The 24,810-nt window shown below is 39.9% G+C and overlaps 1 protein-coding gene across 1 annotated transcript in view; it reads left to right on the top strand.

The window, feature by feature from the left end:
• Positions 1-24,810, top strand: part of chrna8 (cholinergic receptor, nicotinic, alpha 8) — a 198,210-nt gene that overhangs the window by 171,518 nt on the left and 1,882 nt on the right. The window contains exon 9 of the mRNA XM_060845653.1: positions 3,123-3,232. Within this exon, the coding sequence (XP_060701636.1) occupies positions 3,123-3,232 (110 nt within the window). The remainder of the gene's footprint in view (positions 1-3,122; positions 3,233-24,810) is intronic.

Here is a 24,810-nt window from a genome sequence, read left to right as displayed (position 1 = left end):
ACAGAAAGACTGTGATGGCAGTTTGATCATCTCTGTACCTTTTTGTCTTTTCAAGATGGGCTGCTTCTTGATCTTCCTCCTTCAGCTAAATTTCGCTTGCAGAAGTGATTCACATTTATAGAGTCTCTGAATTATTAGAAGCCAGAGTTTACAGTAATTAATGAAGGAAAAATAAGCTGGCTTTCTTCAGGCTTGAAGTGGTTTTACCGGTGAGGAAAATGGCAGTTCCTTCTCTCCTGGAGGTCCAATGACTTCTCACTCAAACATTCACACCAGCAAGGTCTTTAGTTACCTAGGAGTCAAATTGTTATTGGCAGATAAAAGACCTTTATCATTGAAATCTGGTTATCATACCACAGAGCAGTCAGCTACATGTTGATGGCTGAAGTTCCGTTTATGCACTCCGATTTAAACTTGTCTGTAGCTGGAAATCCCCCACTGTTTGAATGAACAGTTGCGTAAACAACGCTTGCAATGAGAGCAAGGCAAATTGTGTGTTTTGTTTGTTACAGGAGTCAACAATCCTTCAATGATTCTTCGCTTTTAAAACAGTACTTTTCCCAATTCCCCATGCAGAAAAATGTGGTCTTCGCAACTGTAACAAGAACAAATGTTATTATCTACGTGACTTTATTGAATATACTCGCTCATACAACCTGTATTGTTATAGATTCATGAACATACAACATGGAAACAGACTCTTTGGTCAAACTCATCCATGCCAACCAAGTTTCCCAAACTAAACTAGTCCCACTTACATATGTTTGGTCTATATCCTTCTAAATCTTCCCAATTCATGTATCTGTCTCAATGTCTTTTAAATATTGTAACTGTAGCTGCATCTGCCACTTCCTCTGGTAGTTTAACCCACATACAAACCAATATAGGCCCTAATGTGGCACTTTATCTAATCCATGTGGAAATCCATATAAACAATTTCTACAGATATGCCCCTGTCTGTTACCTCAGCTGCCTCTTCAAAAAAAAATTGAGGTTTGTCAAGCACGACCTAAATGTCATGAATCCATGCCAGCTCTCCCTTTTTAACTAAAAAAATTCTGAGCTGTTCAATTACTCCATCCTTGATTATAGACTCCAACAATTTCCTCACCATAGTTGTTAGGCTTCCCAATTTTTCTTCCTCATCTTTCTTAAAACGTGGAGTGACATCTGCAGTTTTCCAAACCAGAGGGACAAATTCTTGTCTGGGAACTCTGCAAGGTTATAGTTAAATTATCTACAAAGTGTTCTCCTATTTCCTTTAATTCTAATTATGTGCCAGTCTCAGAACCATTCCAAGCAATCAACAGCCTTCACCAGCGTCTTATAGAATCCCTATTGAAAGAAGCCATTCGGCCCATTGAGCTTGTACTGTCCCTACCAACAGCATCCAACCCAAATCCACCCTATCCCTGTAACCCCATAGTTACCATAGTTTAACCCACCCAGTCTGCACATCCCTGGATGCAACGGAGCAATTTAGAAAGGCTCATCCACCCAACCTGCACATCCTTGGACTGTGGGAGGAAACTGGAGCATCCAGTGGAAACGCATGCAAACACCGGAAGAACGTGCAAACTCCACATAGGCAGTCACCTAAGGCTGGAATTGAACAGTACTCTGAGGCAGCAGTTGACGTATATTCTAGCTCAAACTTAATAATAAAAAGAGAACAGGAAAGGATGACATTTGAAGAACAACTTCTTGACAAAGTCCTTATTCACTGAGATTAGACAAATTGTGACCTAGTTTGAAGGGATTAGTAATGTTTACTCCACTGCTGAGTTAACATGAGCTTTGACTGTACAGTATATCCTGCACTGTTTGCTCGGTTAATGTTTTATTAATCTATACATTAACACTGCATGATTCCATTTGCAGGCCTATGCAAATGATATGATACAATCAAGTGTTACATACATGGGGACATTTGTCAAGCAAACTGTGCTTGAAGCATGTTCTATTATGTAGTTTCTCCTTGTCTCAAGGCTGATCCTTCACTGAACAGAGATTAATGTCAACTATGCACAGAGCAAACAGTGGATTTAGATATGCAACCAACTCCTGTTTTGGTTACAAAACATCACTGAGATTGAATTCAGATTGTGAATTCCTATGAAAGGCTACAGGGTTTTCTTTTTCCTCTTTATTGTCAACCTCACATATTCTGTCTTAGTTTTCATTCATTCACTTGTGGAACTTGGGCATCGCTGGCTGGGCACTTATTGCCAGTTGCTAGATGCCCTTGAGAAGGTGGTGAGCTGCCTCTTTGAACCACTTCAGTCCAAGTGCTGTAGGTAGACCCACAGTGACATCAGGGAGGTCGTTCCACTATTTTGACCCAGCTATGCTGAAGGAATGGTAATATTACTTCCAAATTAGGATGGTGAGTGTCTTAGAGACTCAACGTCTCCCAAGCATGCTGTATTTATGATGTTTCATGTATTAAATTAGTCAAATACTTTATCCTAAAATATAACTTTTGGGGAAAAATTCTAGCTAATTTGTATTTTAATAAACCATCTTCTGAATGTCAAGGAGAAGGGCAAAAATAGAGCCAAAAGGTCAGGTAGCGTCATGGGTGAGTACATTTACATCTATCTTTCTTTCTGTAATTTCATTGTAAAAGTACATTGTTTTGTTACCCTTTGGTTCACTGATTTTGAAATAAAATGGGCCACTTTTTTTTCTCTCTAATAACAATCTAATCAGGATTGTATGGCACTTCACCAGAATATATTTACTCTTGTATTGAGAAAAATATTAAAGATAAAGATAATCATTTCAGTTTCCAGTCTGTGATATGTTAACTGATGAGAATTGAATCACTTTGATCATGAACCAGTGCCAACTTCTTGGAAAATGTGTTGATGCACAACCAGAGAGGACAGGATTGGGCTCAGCTACAGCATGCTTCATGTCAAATGTGCTACTGCAATTTGCTGCCTCAGTTTATCCATGACATTAATTGGGCATGGAAGCAAGGGCTTGGATGTGGAAACAAAACTCCACTATAAGACAGACTTTTCAGAAGATTGGAGAAATAAGCAAAAACAAAATAAAATTGCAAGGTAACAACTTGAAGCTTCAGGACTTGAAATTATCTTGTGTTGTTGTTACAGCTCGGTACTTTGCAGCGACAATGTTCATCGTGGGCTTGTCTGTGGTCGTCACTGTGCTGGTCCTTCAGCTTCATTACCACGATCCTCATGGAGGAAAGATGCCAAAGTGGGTGAGTTATCACTATCATGATGAGAAATAGTCAGCAATTGGTATGTAATGGGAGGAGAACATCAAACAATGTTAGCTACTTTTGCCATTAAGAGCTGAGTTGGGCAAATTATGATGTCTGAGGTTCAGTGCCTATATCTGTGCCAGGTTTTAGTGGATGTTAGTTGCCTGCCACATAAATACTGCATCTGGCTCAATATGCCTGGATTTGAGAGCAAAAGACAACTGCTGAATTTCCCACAATTGTCCACAATTAAAGTACAATTTTTAAGTGAGGCCAATGATGCTTGATGCAAAGACTTATGTAAGAAGAATATCAGTTTTGTGACCAGTGTCAATGGATGTAGATCTTTACTTACCCAAAAGCAAGGGGTTGTAGCCATGGCTAAAAGTGTTGGGAAAAATTACTTTGGTGCTTTTAGTTCCTCAGCTTTCATTGGCTTAAGTCAGGTGCTTTTCTCCAACTAGGAGACCAAGTGGACTAAGTTCAATCAGGCCATCTACAGTCACTTGTGAACTCACTAGGAGATTCACAAGATGGGAGATGACAGATTTTCACTCAAAGTGGGTGTTTGATGTCAATCCATGAGGTATTTCCTGTCTGACAGAGGCAACAGAAACCCACAAAATTTTGACCATTTCGTATTTCACAAAAATGGGTCCAGGGTGAGTCACTTCAATTTTGGATTAGGATTAGGATTGTTTTCCTTGAAGAGAAGGTTGAGAGGAGACTTTTAAAATATTCAAAATCTTGGATAGGGTAATGGATAGGTGAAATATATTCCCATTGGTTGAAAAAATTAAGGTGATGGCAAAAAGAGATAATAGACATGTGAGGAAGATCTCTTTCGTGAATTTTTTTGGAATACGCTGCCTGTGAGTTTTATTTATTCACAGGATGCAGGCATTGTCGGGTGGGGTTAGCATTTATTGCCTGCCCCTAATTGCCAAGAGGGCAATTTAAGAGCTGTACTGTTGAGATCTGGAGGGTCATACAGGGCAGACCAAATAAATATAGCAAATTTCTTTCTTCAAAGGAAACTTGTGAATCAGATGTTTTATTTTAAATAGTGGATAAAAGCTAAACTAGCTTTTTGTTATTCCATTTTTTTTCATTAAATTTAAATTTCACCATCTGAAGTGATGTGTTTTGAACCCATATCTCCAGAACATTAGCCTAGGGCTCTGTAATCCTAGTTGAGAGAGGGGTGCTGGAAAAGCACAGCAGGTCAGGCATCATTCAAGGAGCAGGAGAATCGGTATTTCAGGCAAGAGTTCTTCATCAGGACTGAGGCTTGTGAGCTGAAGGGGTGGACGGAAACGTGAGAGAGGAGTGGGGCTGGGAGGAAGGTAATTGAGTGTGCCATAGGAGGTGGGGGTAAAGGTCACCGGTCGGAGAGGAGGATTGAGCGAATAGGTAGGAAGGCTCACAAGCCTCATTCCTGATGAAGAGCTTGTGCCCGAAACGTCGATTCTCCTGCTCCTCGGATGCTGCCTGACCTGCTGTGCTTTTCCAGCACCACATTCTGATTCTGATGTCAACTCTGCAGTCCTCACTTTCTCCTCTGGAATCCTAGTCCAGTAACATTACCACCACATTTTTTGGAGAAGACAGGTTCAATCATGGTATTAAGAAGCAAATTGGATTATTATCTGAAAAGGAAGAATATGCAGAGTTACAGGTGAAAGCCTGGATGTGGGGCAGTTCGTTCCTTCTCAGAGCAAGTGCAGTCACGATGGGACATCTGGCCTTCTGTACTGTAACAACTCTGTGATGCTTCTGGTTAATTTTTTTGTTGAGGAAGAATGTAAAGAGGGTTCAGAGCAGCTGCTGGTGGAATAGGATTGAGTGGTACCTTAGGCCCCAACTTCCAACTGAGTGACTGGGAAAAGATTTCAAGAGGTTCCTACAGGAGAAGTGGAATGAGGCTGGGTGGAGACCGACAGGATGATTAGGTTCATAAGACATTGGAGCAGAATTAGGTCATTCGGCCCATTGAGTCTGCTCTGCCATTCGATCATGGCTGACATGCTCCTCACCCCCATTTTTCTGTCTTCTCTCCATCAACAATTAAAAATCTGTTTAACTCCTCCTTAAATTTACTCACTGTCCCAGCATCCACTGCTCTTTGGAGTAGTGAATTCCACAGATTCACAACCCTTCAGGAGAAGTAGTTTCTCTCCAACTGTTTTAAATTTGCTACACCTTATTCTAAGACTACGACCTTTCATCCTAGAATGCCCCACTCCATGTCTATTTAATCCATACCTTTTATTATCTTGAATATCTCCATTTGATCTCCCCTCATTCTTCTAAATTCCGGAGAGTATAGGCCTAATGGGTTCAATCTCTCTTCATAAGACAAACCCCTCATCTCTGGGAGCAATCTAGTGAACCTCCTCTGAACTGTGTCCAATGCCACTACATCTTTCCCCAAATAAAGGAAGCAAAACTGTGCACAATACTACCGGTGCTATCTCATCAATACCTCGTATAATTGCAACAATACTTCCTTACCTTTATATTCTATTCCTTTAGCTATAAAAGCCAACATTTCTGTCACTTCCTTTATTATGTGCTGTACCTGCTAGTTTTCTGTGACTAATGAACAAATATACCAAAATTCCTCTGTACCAGAGCACCCATAGTCTCTCCCCATTAAGATAATAAGTCAACCCAAATTTTCAACCCAAGTACATGACCTTGCACTGATCCACATTGAACTTCATCTGCTACATTAAGTCACATGAAGACTTGGTGGTCCTCATTGGAAAGGCTGAAATACACTGGACCCCATAAAAGGACATGTTGGATATTTGCATAAGAGCCTTAGCCCACTTGTGATCTACTTTGGGTTCATGGGAAAAATACATCTCTGTTTTAGCCCTGCATGAAATGATATCTGATCCTATTGGCATTACAGAACTTTAAATTGTATAATTCCTGAGCATCCACCATGTGGTTAATATTATAAATGTTATAAATGTTGGGTCATGTGGCCCAGCAAGGTTAAAATCAAGCTCAGGATTGTTTGTCATCAAATTTCACTTCCTCTCATACTGTGGAGAAAATGCTGATCTCAGGCCCAAGATTCCGGTCAAGAAAGACCAGGAGTAGGAACTCACCTCAGTGTAGAATTGTACGTGCATGAATACACTGCCTTACATTTCCCACAAAGCTCCAAGGCTTCCTTTATTCTCATTTTGTTACAATACAGATTAAATGATGAGAAGTGGAAATAGATAACAATGTAATGTTAGTGTTCTCATTCAACGACAACAACTCACAAAACCTGATAACCATTGCTCATTGTACACATCCCCCATTTTTATTTGTAAGATAATTGTGGATACAGCCCTAACCCTCCAAGAAGAGGTCCAGTGTCATGTTGCAGGTTGCCTGACCATTTATCCACAGATTATGATGGGTGCACTTTTGCTTTTCTGTGGGCCATTCTTAATCGTGGATACAACATCAAAAAGAACAAGTGAGATAAAGCATGATTTAAAATGTTAAACTGTTTTGTTTCACAGTAAGGTGATGTACAGTTTTACTATGATCTCCTGCCACTCAACTGTATGTTGATAGTGAGTAACTTTTTTACAGTATTGTCCAGCTCTTCCACCTCAGCACTATTTGTGTGCATTAGGAGTGAATTCTAACGTGCAATGCCTGGAGATCCTTGCATGCAAATGTGTCTAGCTTCGGGTAACCTAAGTGAGCCATATTGCAATCCTGATTAAAAATCTTAAACTTGATGTTAGCACATTTACAAGTGCTCACATACATTTGCAGCAAGTGCTGTCCAAGCATGGAATACGTCTAATATTAGACATTGTGTTCTGAGCTTTTCAAGCATGTGGTGTCTGACTATAGTAACTAAGCTGAACCAATCACTTGTGTTTCTCATACAGCTGTCTTGGATCTGTCAACTTTCCTTGATAAATGCCTGAATTGAAGCATATGCTTTTCAATAAGTAAAGTTCATACATGAACACTTAGTACCCCCCACATGTTCTCTCTTTCTCCCTGTTTGCTACTAATTCACAAATCCACAATCCAACATACAGGTCATTCTGCTATAATGCGTGTTTCATTAATGTGAATTCATTATAATGCAATTGATGAATTGGGGGCACCATTTCTAAAGCCTGAACTTTTTAAGCATGTATTGGTTATAACATGATTCTGGTCCCATTGGTTTAATTGTTGCTGCTACAACATGATTTTCTTATGACACGGGATTGCATGAGAACGGAACTATATCCATTTCTGAATTTTGCTTGGTGAACAGACCTTATTCTGCCCTATCCTACAGACATAGCTTTGAGATGAAGAGTGTGCAAGTGAAGGAGGGTACATTTGGGTAATAAGCAGATCAGATTCTATTGGCATTGTAATCAACTTCCACAAGCAAATAACAGCTTTCATTATATCAGAAGTAATATTTACAGTCTTTCCAAATGTAATTATAAAGGTTGCAGAATTGTTTACTTTAGTATTTAAATGGCACTAAGAACCTCATGAAAATGAATGTGATTCTACCAGAGAGATTAATGATGAGAAAACAGGTTCACCTTAGCTATCACAGAGTTATAAACCATTTCATATATTTGCACAGAATATCAGTCATAGAATTTTAATTGTGGCCTCCGCATCTTTCTATATAAAGATTCTGTGCTCTGCAGGAGTCAACATTGTCAACATTAATGTACTGTTTGAAACATAGTTTAGTTCTTCATCTGAATATCAAAAGATATGTAATATATCTACAGTTTGTAATGGATTACATCTATCTTCAATATTGCAAATCAAATACTTATTCAAACAGTAATTGTTTTTACTAAAAATGCAGGTGCAATCATGTAGAAAGAATAGTAATATTATGGTTATATATCAGCATTCAGTTTGATCCTAAATCTATGTGATAAGGAATTCCTTTGTTAAATATACCACCTTCTTCATATACTCCGCTTATGTTGAGGTATGTATTTTTGATGCATCGTTTGTCTCATAGTTCAAAACCATCTAAATTAATTTCAGGTAAGATTCAATATCTTGTTCGCTAACAGAAGCTCTGTGTGAAGGAAGTCACTTTTCTAGTAGTGACTGCAGAACAATCCAAATCAAAGATCAAATTTTGCAGCAGCTCTGTCAAGAAAGAGCAATTCTCTAGGGCAAAGAGGACAATAACTAGAGATAGCATGCTAAGAAGCAGATGGGGGATGACAGGAGTAGCAGAAGTTTAATCAGAGTAAATCATTAATTTCAAAGAAGTTCCAAACAAAAAACATTTTAAGGATACAATATCCCGTTTAATGATATTGGATCACTGCCAGCTTCAGAATGATTTTGTGTTCAATCAACATTAAGCAACGATTCAATAATCAAGCAAACCTCTGTATGAGTTCTTATGATGTTTACAAGAGGCCAGATTACTAAAGAACATTACGGTGAAATTGGCATTACTTATAAAAAATAGAACATAAATTTATGGAAGTTCAAAAGGATGTCTGCTTTGAAGGTCAGTGCAGAACCAAATTGAAGAAAAAAAAACGAATGGCTTATGCATTTGGATGTTTTAGCTTTCATAGTGATCATTTAGGTAATGGAGAAAAAATACCAATATCATAGCTCTGATGTAATGAACATTCAGCTTGACCATGTAGCAACAGCTTGTAGGGATGTGTGGTTTGGTAAAATTATAAACATACCATATGACCAAATCATGTGGAATATCAGTGCTGGAAATGCAAAAATCTATCTATTACCCCATCATCCACAATATGGGTCAAATTTAAAGGAACAGACAAATTAGCATACAATCCTAGATTGTACACATGCAAGACCATGAGTATGGCTCCCAGAGGCAGGAACTCAATTGCATGTTAAGTGAGGGCCATGAAGGGCCCATTAAGGGGAATGTGCTCACTGGCAGGGGAAGCCAATTGAATCAACTTATCCCCAAGTCCACAAGAATGCAATACAGCAGCACAACCTCCTCTCCCATTGTCCGACTAAGATCCTTGCACATGAAAAGTAGTTCCTACCCTCTCCAAATCCACTGAGAAGACTGCCTGATCTGCTGCATGCCACCTTTAACCAGTCACAAATATGAAGCTGCAGATTCCTTGTTGCTCCTAATTTAATCTAGCCAGCATGTGACACCAAACCTACAGCAGTGTTGTTGACTCTCAACTACCCTCTAGATAATTAGGGATGGGCAACAAATTGAGGCCTAAAAAGCAACACCCACAACAATGAAAAAAATAAAAAGGCACCCAAAGTGTGACTATGCAGATTAAAAGATGTTGGCCTAAATCTTTAGATCTGAAAATGTGTTGCTGGTTAAAGCACAGCAGGTTAGGCAGCATCCAAGGAACAGGAAATTCGACGTTTCGGGCCAGAGCCCTTCTTTCTTTAGATCCCTATTTCCAATCCAAATCAAAGGTTGACCATTTGCCACTGACGTAGTTTTCAAAACGAATTCCAATAGACAGAAGAAATACCATGAAAAAATATCAATAACCCATATATTATTGCAGAGACAACTGATAAATCTGTGGCAAATAGTTGGATTTAAAGTAAAGCTGCTTCAGCACACTAGCTGACAACCTATCAGGAAGTATCTGGCCATTTTATTGGACACAGCAGCCAGAAACCTGTGTCACCAACTTCTGCAGCTTTGCTAGAATCTCACATTTCTGCCTTTCAAACTGTATTTGATGATAGCCTTGGTGATAATCTACCTTTCTACCCCTCTCTCTGTCTGTCTTTGAAGGTTTTCCTTAAAATTTCCTTAAAATATACTCTTTGACAAAGGTTTTGGAGAATTGTCCTAATATCTGTTTGGGACTCTTTTAGCCTTTCCAGCAAATTGGGGAACTGATGAGATAGGGTGCAATGCTGGGTTTATACACCACTCAATTCCATTCTCAACTGAAATCAACAAGTAATTTTATTTGGAATTTAAGAAACGTATTCCTCAAGATACCATGGGCTTGCACCTGACAATTTAGATTAAAAGTGTCATCTTTGTGTAGGTTGGCGATATATTTTGTTTGATAATGGTCATGCAAAGTGCTTTCAGATGTTTTATACTATTGTAAACTAGATGTAAATGTAAGATGTTGTTTGTGGTTCCATAATGCTGGTTGTACCTCATCTGTGCAGGCATGATGAGCTGTCATTGTCAAAAGCCAGGAGTGGAGCAACAAGGAGTTTGTAGTTTCATATTTGTGACTGGTTAAAGGTGGCATGCAGCAAATCAGATAATCTTCTCGGTGGATTTGGAGAGGATAGAAACTGCTTTTCTTATGCAAGGATTTTAGTTGGACTATGGTTGTCCCTCAACAACCAGGCTCTGCCAGGTAAAGCAGTGGGGATACTTGGCTAATGCTAATAAAGAAATTACAACTAACAGCTATGACTAATAGGGACTGCATGGTGGCTCAGTACTTAGCACTGCTGCCTCATAGCGCCAGGGACCCGGGTTTGATTCTTGCCTCGGGTGACTGTGTAGGGTTTGCACATTCTCCCAGTGTCAATGTGGGTTTCCTCCGGGTGCGTCGGTTTCCTCCCACAGTCCAAGGATCTGCAGGTCAGGTGATTTAGCCATGCTAAATTTGCCCATAGTATTATGTGCATTAGTCATGGGTAAATATAGGTTTTGGGAATGGGTCTGGATGGGTTACTCTTTGGAGGGTCAGTGTAGACTTGTTGGGCTAAAGGGCCAGTTTCCATATTGTATGGGATCTAAGAATTTAGATTCGCTATAAATCTCACACAGGTTTATTTTTTGTTATACACCAGATGCACCTCAATAATAGGAAAACAATTTCATTCAATGAATGCACATGTCTGGTTTTTTGCTACCCTGGTGGTTACATGTGTGCAATCTTTGACCCCACCCTGCACACAAAAAAAACTAGCCACTCTAGTCTATCGTAAAGCCCATCCATTTAATAGTTGGCACCCTGAGGAAGCCTCTGCCATTATTGCTCCTGGTACAGAGGACATTAGTGGCCTATTGAATTTATTCATGAATGATAGATGCAGAGTTGTAGACAATGTCCCTTGAAGCACTCATGAGGCAAAGGAGTTAAGGATATGGGTCACTTGCACTGCTACAGACAAACTATCTGTCTCAGAAGACAGTATTTAGTGTACAAAATTATTGAGCACCATGACAGCCAGTCTAGAGAAGAGCAACTCTTCCCTCTACAGCTGCTCAGACATTGGGACCCTGCCTTGTGTGCCTTATGGGATAGTTGGGGCCTTCCTCCATCAACAACTTCACCTACCCTAAACCTCACATTTTGCCTTCTAAGCAGTTCAACTATTACTTCTTGTGTTAGGAATCCTGTTCCTCGTTCTTCATGCAACCAAAAAAATGTAGCAAAATTGGTTCCCATCAGAAGCTGAGTATTTCTTGTAGATTTGCAGTCATAATAAATGCAGGACATAAAACAATGTCTGAACCAAACTCTTATGTGAAACTGGAAAAAAAAATCAGATCCAAAACAGGCCCTTCGGTCCAATTTGTCTGCGCAACCAGACATACCAATCTGACCTGGTCCAATTTGGCTCATATCACTCTAAATGCTTCTTATTCATATTCTCATCCAAATTCCCTTTAAAAGTTGTAATTTTACTCACCTCCATCACTTCCTCTGGCACCTCATTCCATTCATACACCACCCAATGTGTGAAAAAGTTACCCCTCAGGTCCTTTCTAAATCTTTCCCTTCTCACTTTAAAAAATGCCCTCTAGTTTTGGACTCCCCACCCTAGGAAAAAGACCTTGGCTACTTACCCCATCTATGCTCCTCATGATTTTATGAACCTCTCTAAGGTCACCCCTCAATCTCTAACGCTCCAGTGAAAAATGTCCCAGCTTATTCAGATTTTCCCTATAACACAAAGCTTCCAGTCCTGGCAACATCCTTGTACATCTTCTCTGCACCCTCTCAGGTTTAACAACATCTTTCCTTTAGAAGGATGGCCAGAATAGTGTGCAGGATTTGAAAAATGGCCTAACCAATGCCCTCTACAGCCACAACATGACATCCGAACTCCAATACTCAGTGTTATGACCAAAGAAGGCAAATATTTCAACGCCTTCTTCAAAATCCTGTCTATCATTTTCAAGGAACTATGCACCTCATCCCCTAGTCTCTTTGTTTGGCAACACTCTCCAGAGCACTGCCATTAACTGCATAAGTCCTGACCTATGATCTCAATGTTTGTAGGTATTACTTTAAATCCTGCTTCCAATGATCCTGTGAAAACCAATGTCACTAGGTCTTACTTAATGGATTTGGCACTAGGAGACCTTCTGTTTCTGTGTGTTACAATGCATTGAGTTCTAATAAAATTCAACTCCGATATTTGCTCCCAGTCAGGATCTCAGCCAAACAACAAAAGGTGTGGCTTGCAGCTAAGGATCTAGCAGAAATGAGTTGGTCAGCATTCTGCAGTCATTGAAACTCTATTTTTGCCTTGGTCCCATAGAGCAGATGATTAAACATATGCACCAATGGTTTGAGTGCAGAGATTCAGCATTTCCAAGTTGAAAGTCTTTCAGATGTTCAGTAAATTATAAAACAAATGGCCTTTGCTGTGGAGTTTTATTTTCTGATTCCTCCTGTCTGGAAGTATTTTTTTATCTCTCCTTGAAGGCACCATAAAAATGCAGATCACTTTTGAATTGCCAATCTTTTAAAAATCTACACACTTGCATCAAATTTTACTTTTATGCACAATATCTTGTGTAAGTAGGATAAGTAAATTGGTTTTGCTGATTTGCATTCAGTGACTTTACAAAGTATGGATCAAAGCATCAAAATTGTTTACATTTTAAGAAAATCAATTAAAGTGAAAGTGGTATAACAGTTTACAGCAAGCATGCTATTGCCTTATTATACATTTAATTTGTGAGAGAAACTTACAAATGATCTGATTTTGTATCTGGAATAAATTGGATTTTTCATAAGCAAAACTAAATTATAATATAGAAATTCAATTTCTGGCAACCTTTTCAGCGAGAAATATCTATATAATTGGTCTGATTTTACATCTGGGTTCAATTGGGATTTTCATGAGTAAAAAGGAATTATAATGTGGAAATTGAATTTGAGGCAATCTTTTCAGCTAGCAGTATCTATTGTCGACATATATATATATATATATATGTATACACACACACACACACACATACACACACACACACACACACACACACACACACATTATTTATAGTTAAATGTGATGTTTAATTGATATATGTAAATAAAACGCTGGTTAGTTTACACCCATAAAATTGCATTAACTGATCACCTTAAGCTTTCAAAGAATATCTAATTATGTATTAGCTTTCCAATAGTCAAAAATGGTCTTTATTATCTGCCATTAAATTGTAATGGTCTGAACCCATTGTAGCTCAGTGTACCATTGGTATAGCAAACTGAAAAGGAGAAGTTCAGAGTTAATTTTATGTTATTGATATTGTTAAGCTAACAGGTGAAGGTGAAATAACTTATAAAGAGAGCTTCACCTGTAATTTCTGCAGTCTTCAGGAATTCATGAGTTTTGTTAAGATTAGTTTCCCTACAGTATGGAAACAGGCCCTTCGACCCAACAAGTCCACACTGATAGTCTGAAGAGTAACCCGCCCAGACCCATTCCCCTAACCTATATTTACCCCTGACTAATGCACCTAACACTATGGCAAATTAAGCATGGTCAATTCACCTGACCAGCACATCTTTGAATTGTGGGAAGAAACTGGAGCACCCGGAGGAAACCCACACAGACATGAGGAGAATATGGAGTTTGCACAGAGGCAGTCGCCCAAGGTGGGAATCAAACCCGTGTCCATGGTGCTGTGACGCAGCAGTGCTAACCACTGAGCCACCATGCTGCCCACTGAATGTGATGTGCCATTGCCCCTTTTTCATTTTATATGGGAGTTGTTCCTGAAGTTTAACTTGTAGCTCAGCCCTGTGTTACTAATCTTTGGCCAGTTAGTAAGAAGGAGAGGACAGAATCTTCTTGTTAGCCAAGATAGTCATTAACAGGTCCAGGCAGTGTGTTCTGAAGGATTTATTACATCCAACTATTTGCTTTTCATTAGTGATGGTCCACATATCTGGGTGTACCTGGACAAGCAGCACACGTATCCATTAATATGTTTGAGTCCTTCTATGACTTGTGAGCACTGCATCAGCTGGATTGCAATGTCTCCTCATAAACTTACTTTTTAATTTAAGTTTTCCTTTGGGGCTTTGTCTTTTATTCAAGTTATCCTTTTAGGTCTGTAACCTTTTAAGGTTTTGTCTATGGCTTGTCTCTCTTCAATGGTTACATCTGCAACTGGGTATCCTGAGAGAGGGAGAACATGGGATCCACTGGCGCACTGAGGCCTTTAATGACCAGTGGGCACCTTGGCTGGAGGGCTTCATGTCCCCTAGAATTTCATTCTAATTTAAAATCAGTTCATATTCTTTGGAATTTTTATTTTTAGTGACAGTGCCTGCTTAAGGGGCCTTCAATTGATAACTTGAATGTATTTGGTTGGTTTAATTCAAGATTTCATCGAGAGCCTTCTATTCTTTCAAAGGGCTGCCACCAGTTAAATCAGCTCAAACCATTTACGTTTGGTTCCATTGTTTCAACTGGTTCATTACTGGAAAAGTATGAAGAGATTTTGGGCTTATGGCTCCTCGGTCTAGAGATATTATTCTCCCTTTGTATTGGGCAAGTGCAAAAGGCCCTAGTGTATAACATTCATAGACAAGTGCTCACATAGTGTTCTTTGCTTTCTGATTAATTGATTAGGAGTCTTTTGGTAATGCCCCTATCTCTGAACCTGAAGAGCTGGATTCAAGTCCCACCTGACCTGGGGGTGTGCGTTAACATGTCTGAGCAGGTTGAATGAGGGGTCAAGTGGCACAGTGATGATATCCCTTCCAGTGAATTAGAATGCCCAGATTCAAGTGCCTTGGTTCCAGACCTGTTTCATACCAAGAGCTATACACAGATCCAGGCAGTGGCTGGTTGACGGAGCAGCTCAGCTAGACTGTCTGCTTGTTTCCTGTTGCTACGTTCATGCCCAAATGTTTAGGACATGCCTGAAGCCTTGTGAGAGTTAGACAGGCTGGACTGTGTCATTGGCCCCTCATAACTGCACTAGCTCAGTTACTTAGTACCCATCTCCTGCCTTGTCCCCATATCCTTCCATGACTATCCGAAATAAACCCAAGGCCATCTTGAACATCTCAATTTAACCTCCCTTGTTAGTTGGAGTTGCTTCTTAATTTTTGGCTCCATATCATGCCCATGATCCTAATCCTTGGCCACCTGCTGCAAAGGTAGGGTTGGGAAGGGGTTTGATTTGGAGGACCTACACATGCAGCTGCTTCTGGGCTTGGCCAAGGCAGGCGTGATCAATTACAGGCAGTGGGCTATGGAGGAGGTTGTTCAATCTTACTGTTTGTCTACTGTAATTATATCCAGGTCTGGTGTCCCGGGAGAGGGAGGATACAGTGTCCATTGGCATACCTGAGGCCTACTGCAATCAGGTGGGCAGCATATGAGCTGGAGTTCATCATCAAACCCCAAATTCAAATTTTATTTTAAATTTCACAGAATCACAGAATTATTATAGTGCAGAGGAGGCCATTTGGCCCCTCATGTCTGCACTACCTCTGTTACCTAGCATCAACCTCCTGCCTTTTTCCCATATCCTTCCATGTCATTAGTATCAAAAAAAATCCAATACTATCTTGAATGCCTCAATTGACCCTGCCTCCACCATATTTCATACCCTAACAACTGCTCCATGAAAAAGTTTTTTTCACACATTACCCTTGCTTCATTTGCACATCACTTTAATTCTACACCTTCTTGTTCATTTGCTCTTTTACAAATAGCAAAAGCTTCACCCTATCCGTCCAGACCACTCTCAATTTTGGAAGTCTGAATACTATCTTCTCTCAGTTTCCTTCTCTTCAGGAAGGAGAGGATGTTTGGCTCACTTGCCTTTACTGGTCAGTGCATTGAGTATAGGAGTTGGGAGGTCATGTTGTGACTGTATAGGACGTTGGTTAGGCCACTTTAGGAATACTGTGTTCAATTCTGGTCTCCCTGCTATAGGAAGGATGTTGTGAAACTCGAAAGGGTTCAGAATAGATTTACAATGATATTGCCAGGTTTGGAGAGTTTGAGCTACAGGGAGAGACTGAATAGGTTGGGGCCATCTTCCCTGGAGCATCAGAGGCTGAGGGGGTGACCTTACAGAGGTTTATAAAATTATGTGGGGGAATGTTCAAGGTAAATATACAAAGTCTTTTCCTTGGGGTGGGGGAGTCCAAAACTAGAATGCATAGGTTTAAAGTAAGAGGGGAAAGATTTAAGAGAGAGCCAAGGGATGGCTTTTTCATGCAGAGCAGTAATGAATGTGCTGCCAGAGGCAGCGGTGAATGCTAGTAGGATTATAACATTTAAAAGTCATCTGGATGGGTAGATGAATAGGAATGGTTTAGAAGTAGATGGGCCAAATGCTGGCAAATGGAACTAGATTAATTTAGAATACCTGGCCAGCATGGATGAGTTGAATCGAAGGGTCTGTTTCCATTCTGCACAGCTCTATGTTTCTAAGGACAGACCTTGTTTGTTCACTTGATCCTGAAAACTAAAGATTCTTATACCTGAAAGTTGTAAATTGCTTTATCACTCTCTCCAATACATTTGTACCTTTCCGACAATTGTACACAACACTCCTGCTGAGGTCTAACAAGTGTCATTTACAAGTTTAGTATCATCTGCTTGCTCTTTACTCAGTCCAAATTAATAAAGCTGAGAGCACTGCATACTTTATTAACTGCTCTCTAGCCTGCCCCACAACCTTCAGTGATCTGTGCACATATATATCCAGATCCATGTGTGCCTAAAACCTCCCGTAGAATTGCACCCACCATTTTGTACTGTACTTTAGTGTTTTTCCAACTAAAGTTCATCACCTCATACTTCTCTGCATTGAATCTCATCGTGGAGAAAATGAGTTCTGCAGATGTTGGAGATCAGATAGAAGAGTGGTGCTGGAAAAGCACAGCCGGTCAAACAACATCCAAGGAGCAGGTGAATCAACGTTTTGAGCATAAGCCTTTCATCAGGAAGGGTTGTTTAGTGCGTGTGTCTCACCTGGTCCTCAACTTCCACTCCACCAACCTGCGGATACATTGCATCATCCTCCTGCCATTTCTGCCACCTACAAGCAGACCCCACCACCAGGGATATATTTCCATTCCTTCCCCTTTCTGCATTCCAGATAAACCATTCCCTCCACAACTCCCTTATCAGCTCCCCCCCTACCCCCCCCACCAACCCACCTTTCACACTTGGCACCTTCCCCTGCCATTGCAAGATGTACAAACCCTGTGCCCACACCTCCTCCCTTATCTCCGTCCAAGGCCCTGAAGAATCCTTCCACATCTAACTGAGATTTGCCTGTATTTCCACACTCATTTACTGTGTCCATTGCTCTCAATGTGATCTCCCCTACATTGAGGCGACAGGATGCCAACTCACAGAACGTTTCAGAAAACATCTCTGGACAAATTTCTGAAAACATTTCAGAAAACAACCCCACCACCCTGTGGCCGAATACTTCAACTCTCCCTCCCACTCTGCCAAGGACATGCAAGTCTTGGGCCTCCTCCACTGCCAAACCCTTACCACCTAGCACCTGGAGGAAGAACTTCTCATCTTCTGCCTCAGGATCCTCCAGTACCATGGGATCAATGTGGATTTCACCATTTTCCTCAATTCCCCTCCCCCCACCTTATCCCAGATCCAATCTTTCAACTCGGCGCCATCCTCTTGAATTGTCCTACCTGTTCATCTTCCTTCTCATCTATCCACCCTACCCTCTACTTCGTCCTACCACCTTCACCCCCACCTTCATCTACCTATCGCTTTCCCAGCTACCTTCCTCCCAACCCCATCCCCCTCACATTTATCTCTCAGCTGCCTTGTCCCACAAGCCTCATTCTTGATGAAGGGCTTATGCTCGATTCTCCTGCTCCTCAGATGCTGCCTGACCTGCTGTGGTTTTCCAGCACCACACTCTTCGACATTGAATCTCATTTGCCCACTCCACCATCTTGACAATTTGTTGTTTCCTTTCACAATTTCATTTGTAATCACTGGATCCCTTTCAGGGGCTGTTTGAAATTAATTTTGTTTGTACTATTTTGAGGAATCAAATAACCTAATTAAAGAGACCCTGCTGAGTTAATATTTTATGAATCAACCCATTATCAAGAAAAAAAGTGTCAATTTTCATATTGCAGCAATGAGCATGTGAGCAGATTGACCCAGATTTGAGTATCTTAAGATCATCTGATTTTATAAGGCAAATGTTTCATGAGTTTTTAACTTGCCTATTTCAAGTGGGTCAGACAGTGAACAGCTCCAAGGCAGTTAAAAAAGTGCTATTTTTGATCCTGTACCAAGTCTGAGGGGCTATTTATTCAGCTTCTCACATTGGGAAATGCTATTAAATGTGAATCTTCCAGCACCACACTGAGGCAAACACCTTTAATGACTGTCTCATTAGTCTCTTGAAGGTTGGTTAGAAGCACAGGTTGTATATCCTGTAAACAAGGCGATGAATTCCTGGTCTGCTGAGTTGCATTAGTCCAGTGGTGTTTGACACATCTAGTTTCTTTTACTTAAACATCAATACTCTCATCAAGTATGAAACATAGCGCATAATGCCATCTTAATGTTAAACTTCCTGAGCCATAGTTGCAAGTTACATAGACAGAATCTCTTTCTTTTTCTATCCAGAAGTGTTATCACACACAAAGGAGTGCCTTCCCACCATCAAAGTCACTGTGATTTTTAAAAAAATGAGTAACCATCACCAGTTTAAAAAAAACGCCAAGTCAGTTGAATATTTACATGCAATGCCCATTAAAGGCAATGCAATCCATTAAAGGTGAAGGGGATTAGGGTGAGCAGTAAGAGGCTAAATCAAAATGGTGTTGAAGGGGTAATAAAGCACTTATCTCCTGCGGTGCCTACCTCTCTCTAAAGGCATCAAGAGCCTTCTCCAAGGACACCCGGGCATGAACATTTACATGGATGAGGGCAGGAGACAGAATCTCTTAAAATGCCAATAAAATAAATAACTGCAGATCATTGTTGTCACGTTATTCATCACTAATTACTCCAACATGTGTTAAACAGGCTTTATGAAAGGTGAACATAGTTTGATATTTTTCTTCCATTCCAATCATGAATAATATAGGAAAGTACAGCTCATTATAAACTATTTCTTAAACCTGAAACTATTTTTTGTTTCCTGTATTCTTTCATTATTATAGTCAGTAGAATACTTCCAAGCCATTGCTTCCATTAGGAATGTATTACTGGGGAAATCTGGCAGTGCAGAAGATGCCACAGGGGAAACACTGAGAAACAATTGCACAGCCTCCGAGGCCTTTATGTGGAGTGCATTAATTTAATTAAATCTGAATATTTATAATGCAGCCTGACCTATTTTTGATTAAAGCAAATTAATGTGCTCCACAATATCTGTCTGAACAAATATCAAGATGCACAGTGGCCTTCGAATCTTCATAAATAATTTGTAATGATGGACTGTTTTTTCAGGACTAATGGGGACCTCAAATCCATGTTAACTCAGAGGGTGGTCTGCTGAAATCAAGTGCCGTCAAGCATTTAAGTGGCCACAATAGGGTCTTTGCAAATTGTGTTCCCTGGTGGCAGCAGTTGTGCCTTTCGAGAGCAGCTAGCCAATCTGGGGTTATTAGAAAGTGAGGACTGCAGATGCTGGTGATCCAAGTCAAAACGTGTGGCACTGGAAAAGCACAGCACAGCAACATCTGAGGAGCAAGAGAGTTGAAACTTTGGGCATAAGCATTTCATCAAGGATTGCTTCCTGATGCTTTTTGAGAGCAGCCAGCCTATCTGAGGTTAGTAGAAAGTGAGGACTGCAGATGCTAGAGATCTGAGTGAAACAGTGTGGTGCTGGAAAAGCACAGCAGGTCAGGCAGCATCTGAGGAGCAGGAGAGTCAATGTTTCAGGCAAGCCCTTCATCAAGAAGCCTTTTGTGTTTTTCAAGCACCACACTTTTTGACAGCCAGTCTGGGGTTGTCAGCTACTAGTTGCCCAGAAACATCATGGATCTGACTAAATCAGATTGGATTCAAAAGGTGGAGTCCTCATAGATATGAAGTTCCACTTTCACAATAAAGGATATTCTCTATCATGTGTGGCATTGTCACTGAGCTAGATGATTTCAAACATATCCAGCAACTCTAAAAGGGGAATCCATGAGGTGCTGTGGGCCATCAGTCATAGCAGAATTATGTTCAGCTGCAATCTGCAACCTCATAGTCTGACATATCATCCACTCTATCATTTCTATAAAGTCAGCAGATCAACAGTGGCACAGTGAAGAGCACAGGAGGGTATGCCAGGAACAGCACCAGTATATCTAAAATTGTGGTGTCAATCTGGTGAAGCTACGACCTGGGACTGCTTTTGTGTCCAACAGCTTAAGCAGCGCTAGACAGACCTAAGTGATTCCACTCCCAAACAATCAGATTGTATATCTGCTGAGCTGCCACATCCAGTTGTGAATGGTGATGGACAGTTAAGCAAGTTGCTGGAGGAGGAGCTTCCACAAATATCAGCATTCTGAGCAGTCTGCCATAGCTACATCTCCCATTGATTAGTCTTACGCAATCAAGACTGTGTGACCAAATTCTGCCCCAACTCCAGTTACAAGTTTGCTGACAATACCATCAGTGCAGGATGGATCTGAAACAATGACAAGACAGAATGCAGGAAAGAGATTAAGTGCTTGGTGGCATGGTATAAGGACAACAATCTCTATCAATGTCAGCAAGATGAAGGAGTTGGTCATTGATTTCAGAAAGTGGAGTGGAGGCTATTAATGGAGCTGAGGTGAAGATGGTCGAGCGCATCAAGTTCCTGGAACTATCACCAATAATCTCTCCTGGTCCACCCATGTCGACTCAATGGTCAAGAAAACACAACAGTGTCTCTACTTCCTGAGGAGGCTAAGGAAATTCGGCATATCCACAAAACTCTTACCAATTTTTTACAGATGCACCATAGAAAGCATTTTATCTGAATGCATCACAGCATGGTTTAACAACTGCTGTTCTCAAGACCACAAGAAACTCTGTTCACAGAGTCCAGTCCACCTCACAAACCAACTTTCCATCTATTGACTGCAAGAAAGCAACCAACATAAACAAAGTCCCATCCGAGTTATACTCTCTTCCACCCTTTTCCTTTGGGCAGAAGATATAAAAGCTTATGTATACGTACAAATACATTCAATAACAGCTTCTTCCCTGCTGTTATTAGTCTTCTGAATGGACCTCTCAAATTTTAAATTTAATGTTGATCTTGCTTTCTGTGCACCTTTTCTGTAGCCGTAACATTGTATTAATCATTCTGTTCTATTACACTAATGCACTTTGTATGGTACAATCTGTCTGTACTGCATGCAAAACAAAACATTTCACTATATCTAGACACGTGACAATAAATCAAATCAAATAACAATGACTAATGTAACTTGTACCTGATTGTTAACAGAATACACCAAATCTTATTCAAATAAAACCCTCATCTTGTTATGAGTTGACCAAGATTATTCTCCTACCACTGTAAACCAAGTAGGCGTTAGACCTAGTCAAGGGAGGAGGAATGTAGTAGCATCCTTCCACTCAAAATATCTAATGGTGATAAGTAATAGATGTTGTTGCTTAACACTACAAAAATTCATTGAACCCAAAGGAAGAATGTTGCAGAAGACCAAATGCGTTTACAGCTTTAAAGACTTAACTGCTTTAAGAAGTATTTAGACAGTCAACCACTGCAATCATTTGAACAAATATATAGGCAGTGTGGATGGACCAACTGGGATGAGAAAAATTCCAAGCTAAAGCCTTGATTAAGTCTGGTAAGAAGTGTTGAAGAAGCAGTGAGGGCTAGAAGAAGCTAGATCCACTTGACAGTTGCAGAATCAATCAAGAAACGAGAATCTATCGAAGCGTCCCAGCTAAACTACTGGGATTGCTTACATCTTGCAGCTCCAAAAGTGACAATCCCTGTTGGGCAAGGGGACAGTTAACAGCACAAAACACACAGAGAGAAGTGTAACAATGGAAACAGGAGTACTCAGAGCTCATAATGATTGTTGCTGCAATAGACAATTGGCATCATGAGCCATGGGGCCAGGGGTATATCAGAATCTATAAAAGTACTTTACATGGAGGTTGCAGCATCACGAACGTTGCAAAGCAGAATTAATATGACAAAGGAAACAATTTAAAAGCTAAAGTATGCAGGGTCAAAGAAAAGATGATCAGAAGCTGGGAAACCTTCATTTTAATTGCAAAGATATGGGAAAATATTGAGATACAACATTATTATTTAAAACATTGAAATAAGGAAAAGAGCATTGCTAAACTCTGTGATTTAACTGATTTAAGACCAGGAAAGTAAATAGCCATTTGCAGAAGCAAAAGTCTTCGAGGCCAAGAGATTACATTAGCGATGAGATACTGAAGAATGTACAAGTAAGAAGAATAATTAATCACAGTAGGAAAATATGGCAGCAGGAATAATATTAACTGGAAGATTTAATATCAGAAATGGGTCAAGTCGAACACAGTTGTGAGCATCTTGGAGAAAAGATGGAGCAGCTTCAGCTATTAAAGATAATTCAGATAAATTAGGACAGTTTTCCTCCGAAGAGAAGGCTGAGAGGATATTGTAGTTTTAAAATCATGTGGGGTCTGAACGGAATCAATAAGGAGAAGCTTGTGAAAGGGTCTAGAACCAGAGGGCGTATGTTTAAATGAATCTGAAATGACTTAATCTGGAAGGCATTAGACAATACTCCATTTTAGCATTATCAGTCTTGTTTCTAAGCTCAAGATTCCATTGCAATACTTACTGCCACTCCTACTTCGGTAATGAAGCTCCATGACCCTTAACCCCCCCTTGCAATTAAACTGATGTGCTAAAGGAAAGTTACAAATAACCTCAGTTAATAAGATCAGTGGACCAATATAAATTATGATGTGTTTAAAGGCATGTTCCTTCTTTAACATCTAACTCCAGAAGAACCTTGATTATCCGATATTCGATCATCCGAACAAAATACTCCCTGCCCATGTCGTTCGGACAATCGAGGTGCCTCTGTATGTTTCTTTCCCAACATAAACAAAGTGCTGGAGAAACTCAGCAGGTTTGGCAGCATCTGTGGAGAGAGAAAAGGGTTACACTACAAGTTATACTATGACTTTTCAAAACTGGTCTTTAAACAAAACCTCGAATGGAGATAAATTGGGAAAGATGTAAAGTGGTGGTGATTCAGTGTCACCTATTGTTAGATCACACATTTTGCACTGAGAGCCCAGGCCTGGTGGTAGTGTCAGATAACCTTCATTGCAATTTACAGCTAAGTTGCAGCAACAGCAAAAAGGCACACACAAAGCTTTTGAATGTCTTATGCACTTTAAGCTTAGAATGCACACGCCCCCAGTTTGATTGCTATTGGTCCGTGGTGTCAGGTTATCCCTCTGTAATTGACTCTTGGGTGCAGCATCTTACACAGTTCAAACTTGCTAATCACTGAGATGGATAGGCTTTTATCCACCCGCCCCGGTCTTTCATGATGTTTTACCAGACCTCCTTATCTTTCTCCTTGAAGATTTTCATAATGGATACTGTATTCAAGTAACATTTGGCAGCTGTATTCTATTAACTGCCAATCAATTAGATATTTGCCTATTACTTCATAACCTCTTAAATTTCTCATTTCAGGGAATACAAAAGAATATTGATTTTTAATCAGTTCCAATAAAGTTGTGTGTTTACACCTAATATTAGCATTCTTTGGATAACAAGTTATGTCTTAATCTGTTCATTCAATCCACATTCCAATATCTGCTCATTTCTATATTCATTCCTCTCTGCAATGAGAAGGGGAGCCAACTTTTACTGACTGAAATTGGTTTGAATCTTTTCCTCTAATGGTGATTTCATGTATATAAGTACATTTATAGCTACTTTGGAATTTATATCCAAGATTATATAAAAGATCTTAACTAAAACAGAGACTTAATGTTGTAACAGGTTGATTAAATTATTCAAGAGAAACAACGAGTTAAATGTTAAACAATTGCAGCTACACATTTTATCTCATTTAAGCAACCTTGATAGTAGAGAGTTACTATTGTTTTACTTGCAGAGACTATGTTAAGCAAATATTTTTCCACATACTCTAATTACTGTCAGGCATATTCTACAGCAATAGTCATGGACAGGTATCAGCTACATTGTGCCACTCAGTTATGGGCAGTCCTAACATCAATTTTAATTTTCAGAATTAAATCCACCCCATCTGAGAAAGAACAAAGAGACAATAAAAAGACATTCAACACAAGTGTGTTTCCTGAAAACAATTATTTTGCAAATGCATTGCTTAAGTTCAGTTATA

The sequence above is a fragment of the Hemiscyllium ocellatum genome, chromosome 2 (assembly GCF_020745735.1).
Source record: "Hemiscyllium ocellatum isolate sHemOce1 chromosome 2, sHemOce1.pat.X.cur, whole genome shotgun sequence".
Lineage (NCBI taxonomy): Eukaryota > Metazoa > Chordata > Chondrichthyes > Orectolobiformes > Hemiscylliidae > Hemiscyllium > Hemiscyllium ocellatum.
Note: the sequence above shows the minus strand (reverse complement) of the source record. Positions and strands in the feature narration are given on the sequence as shown.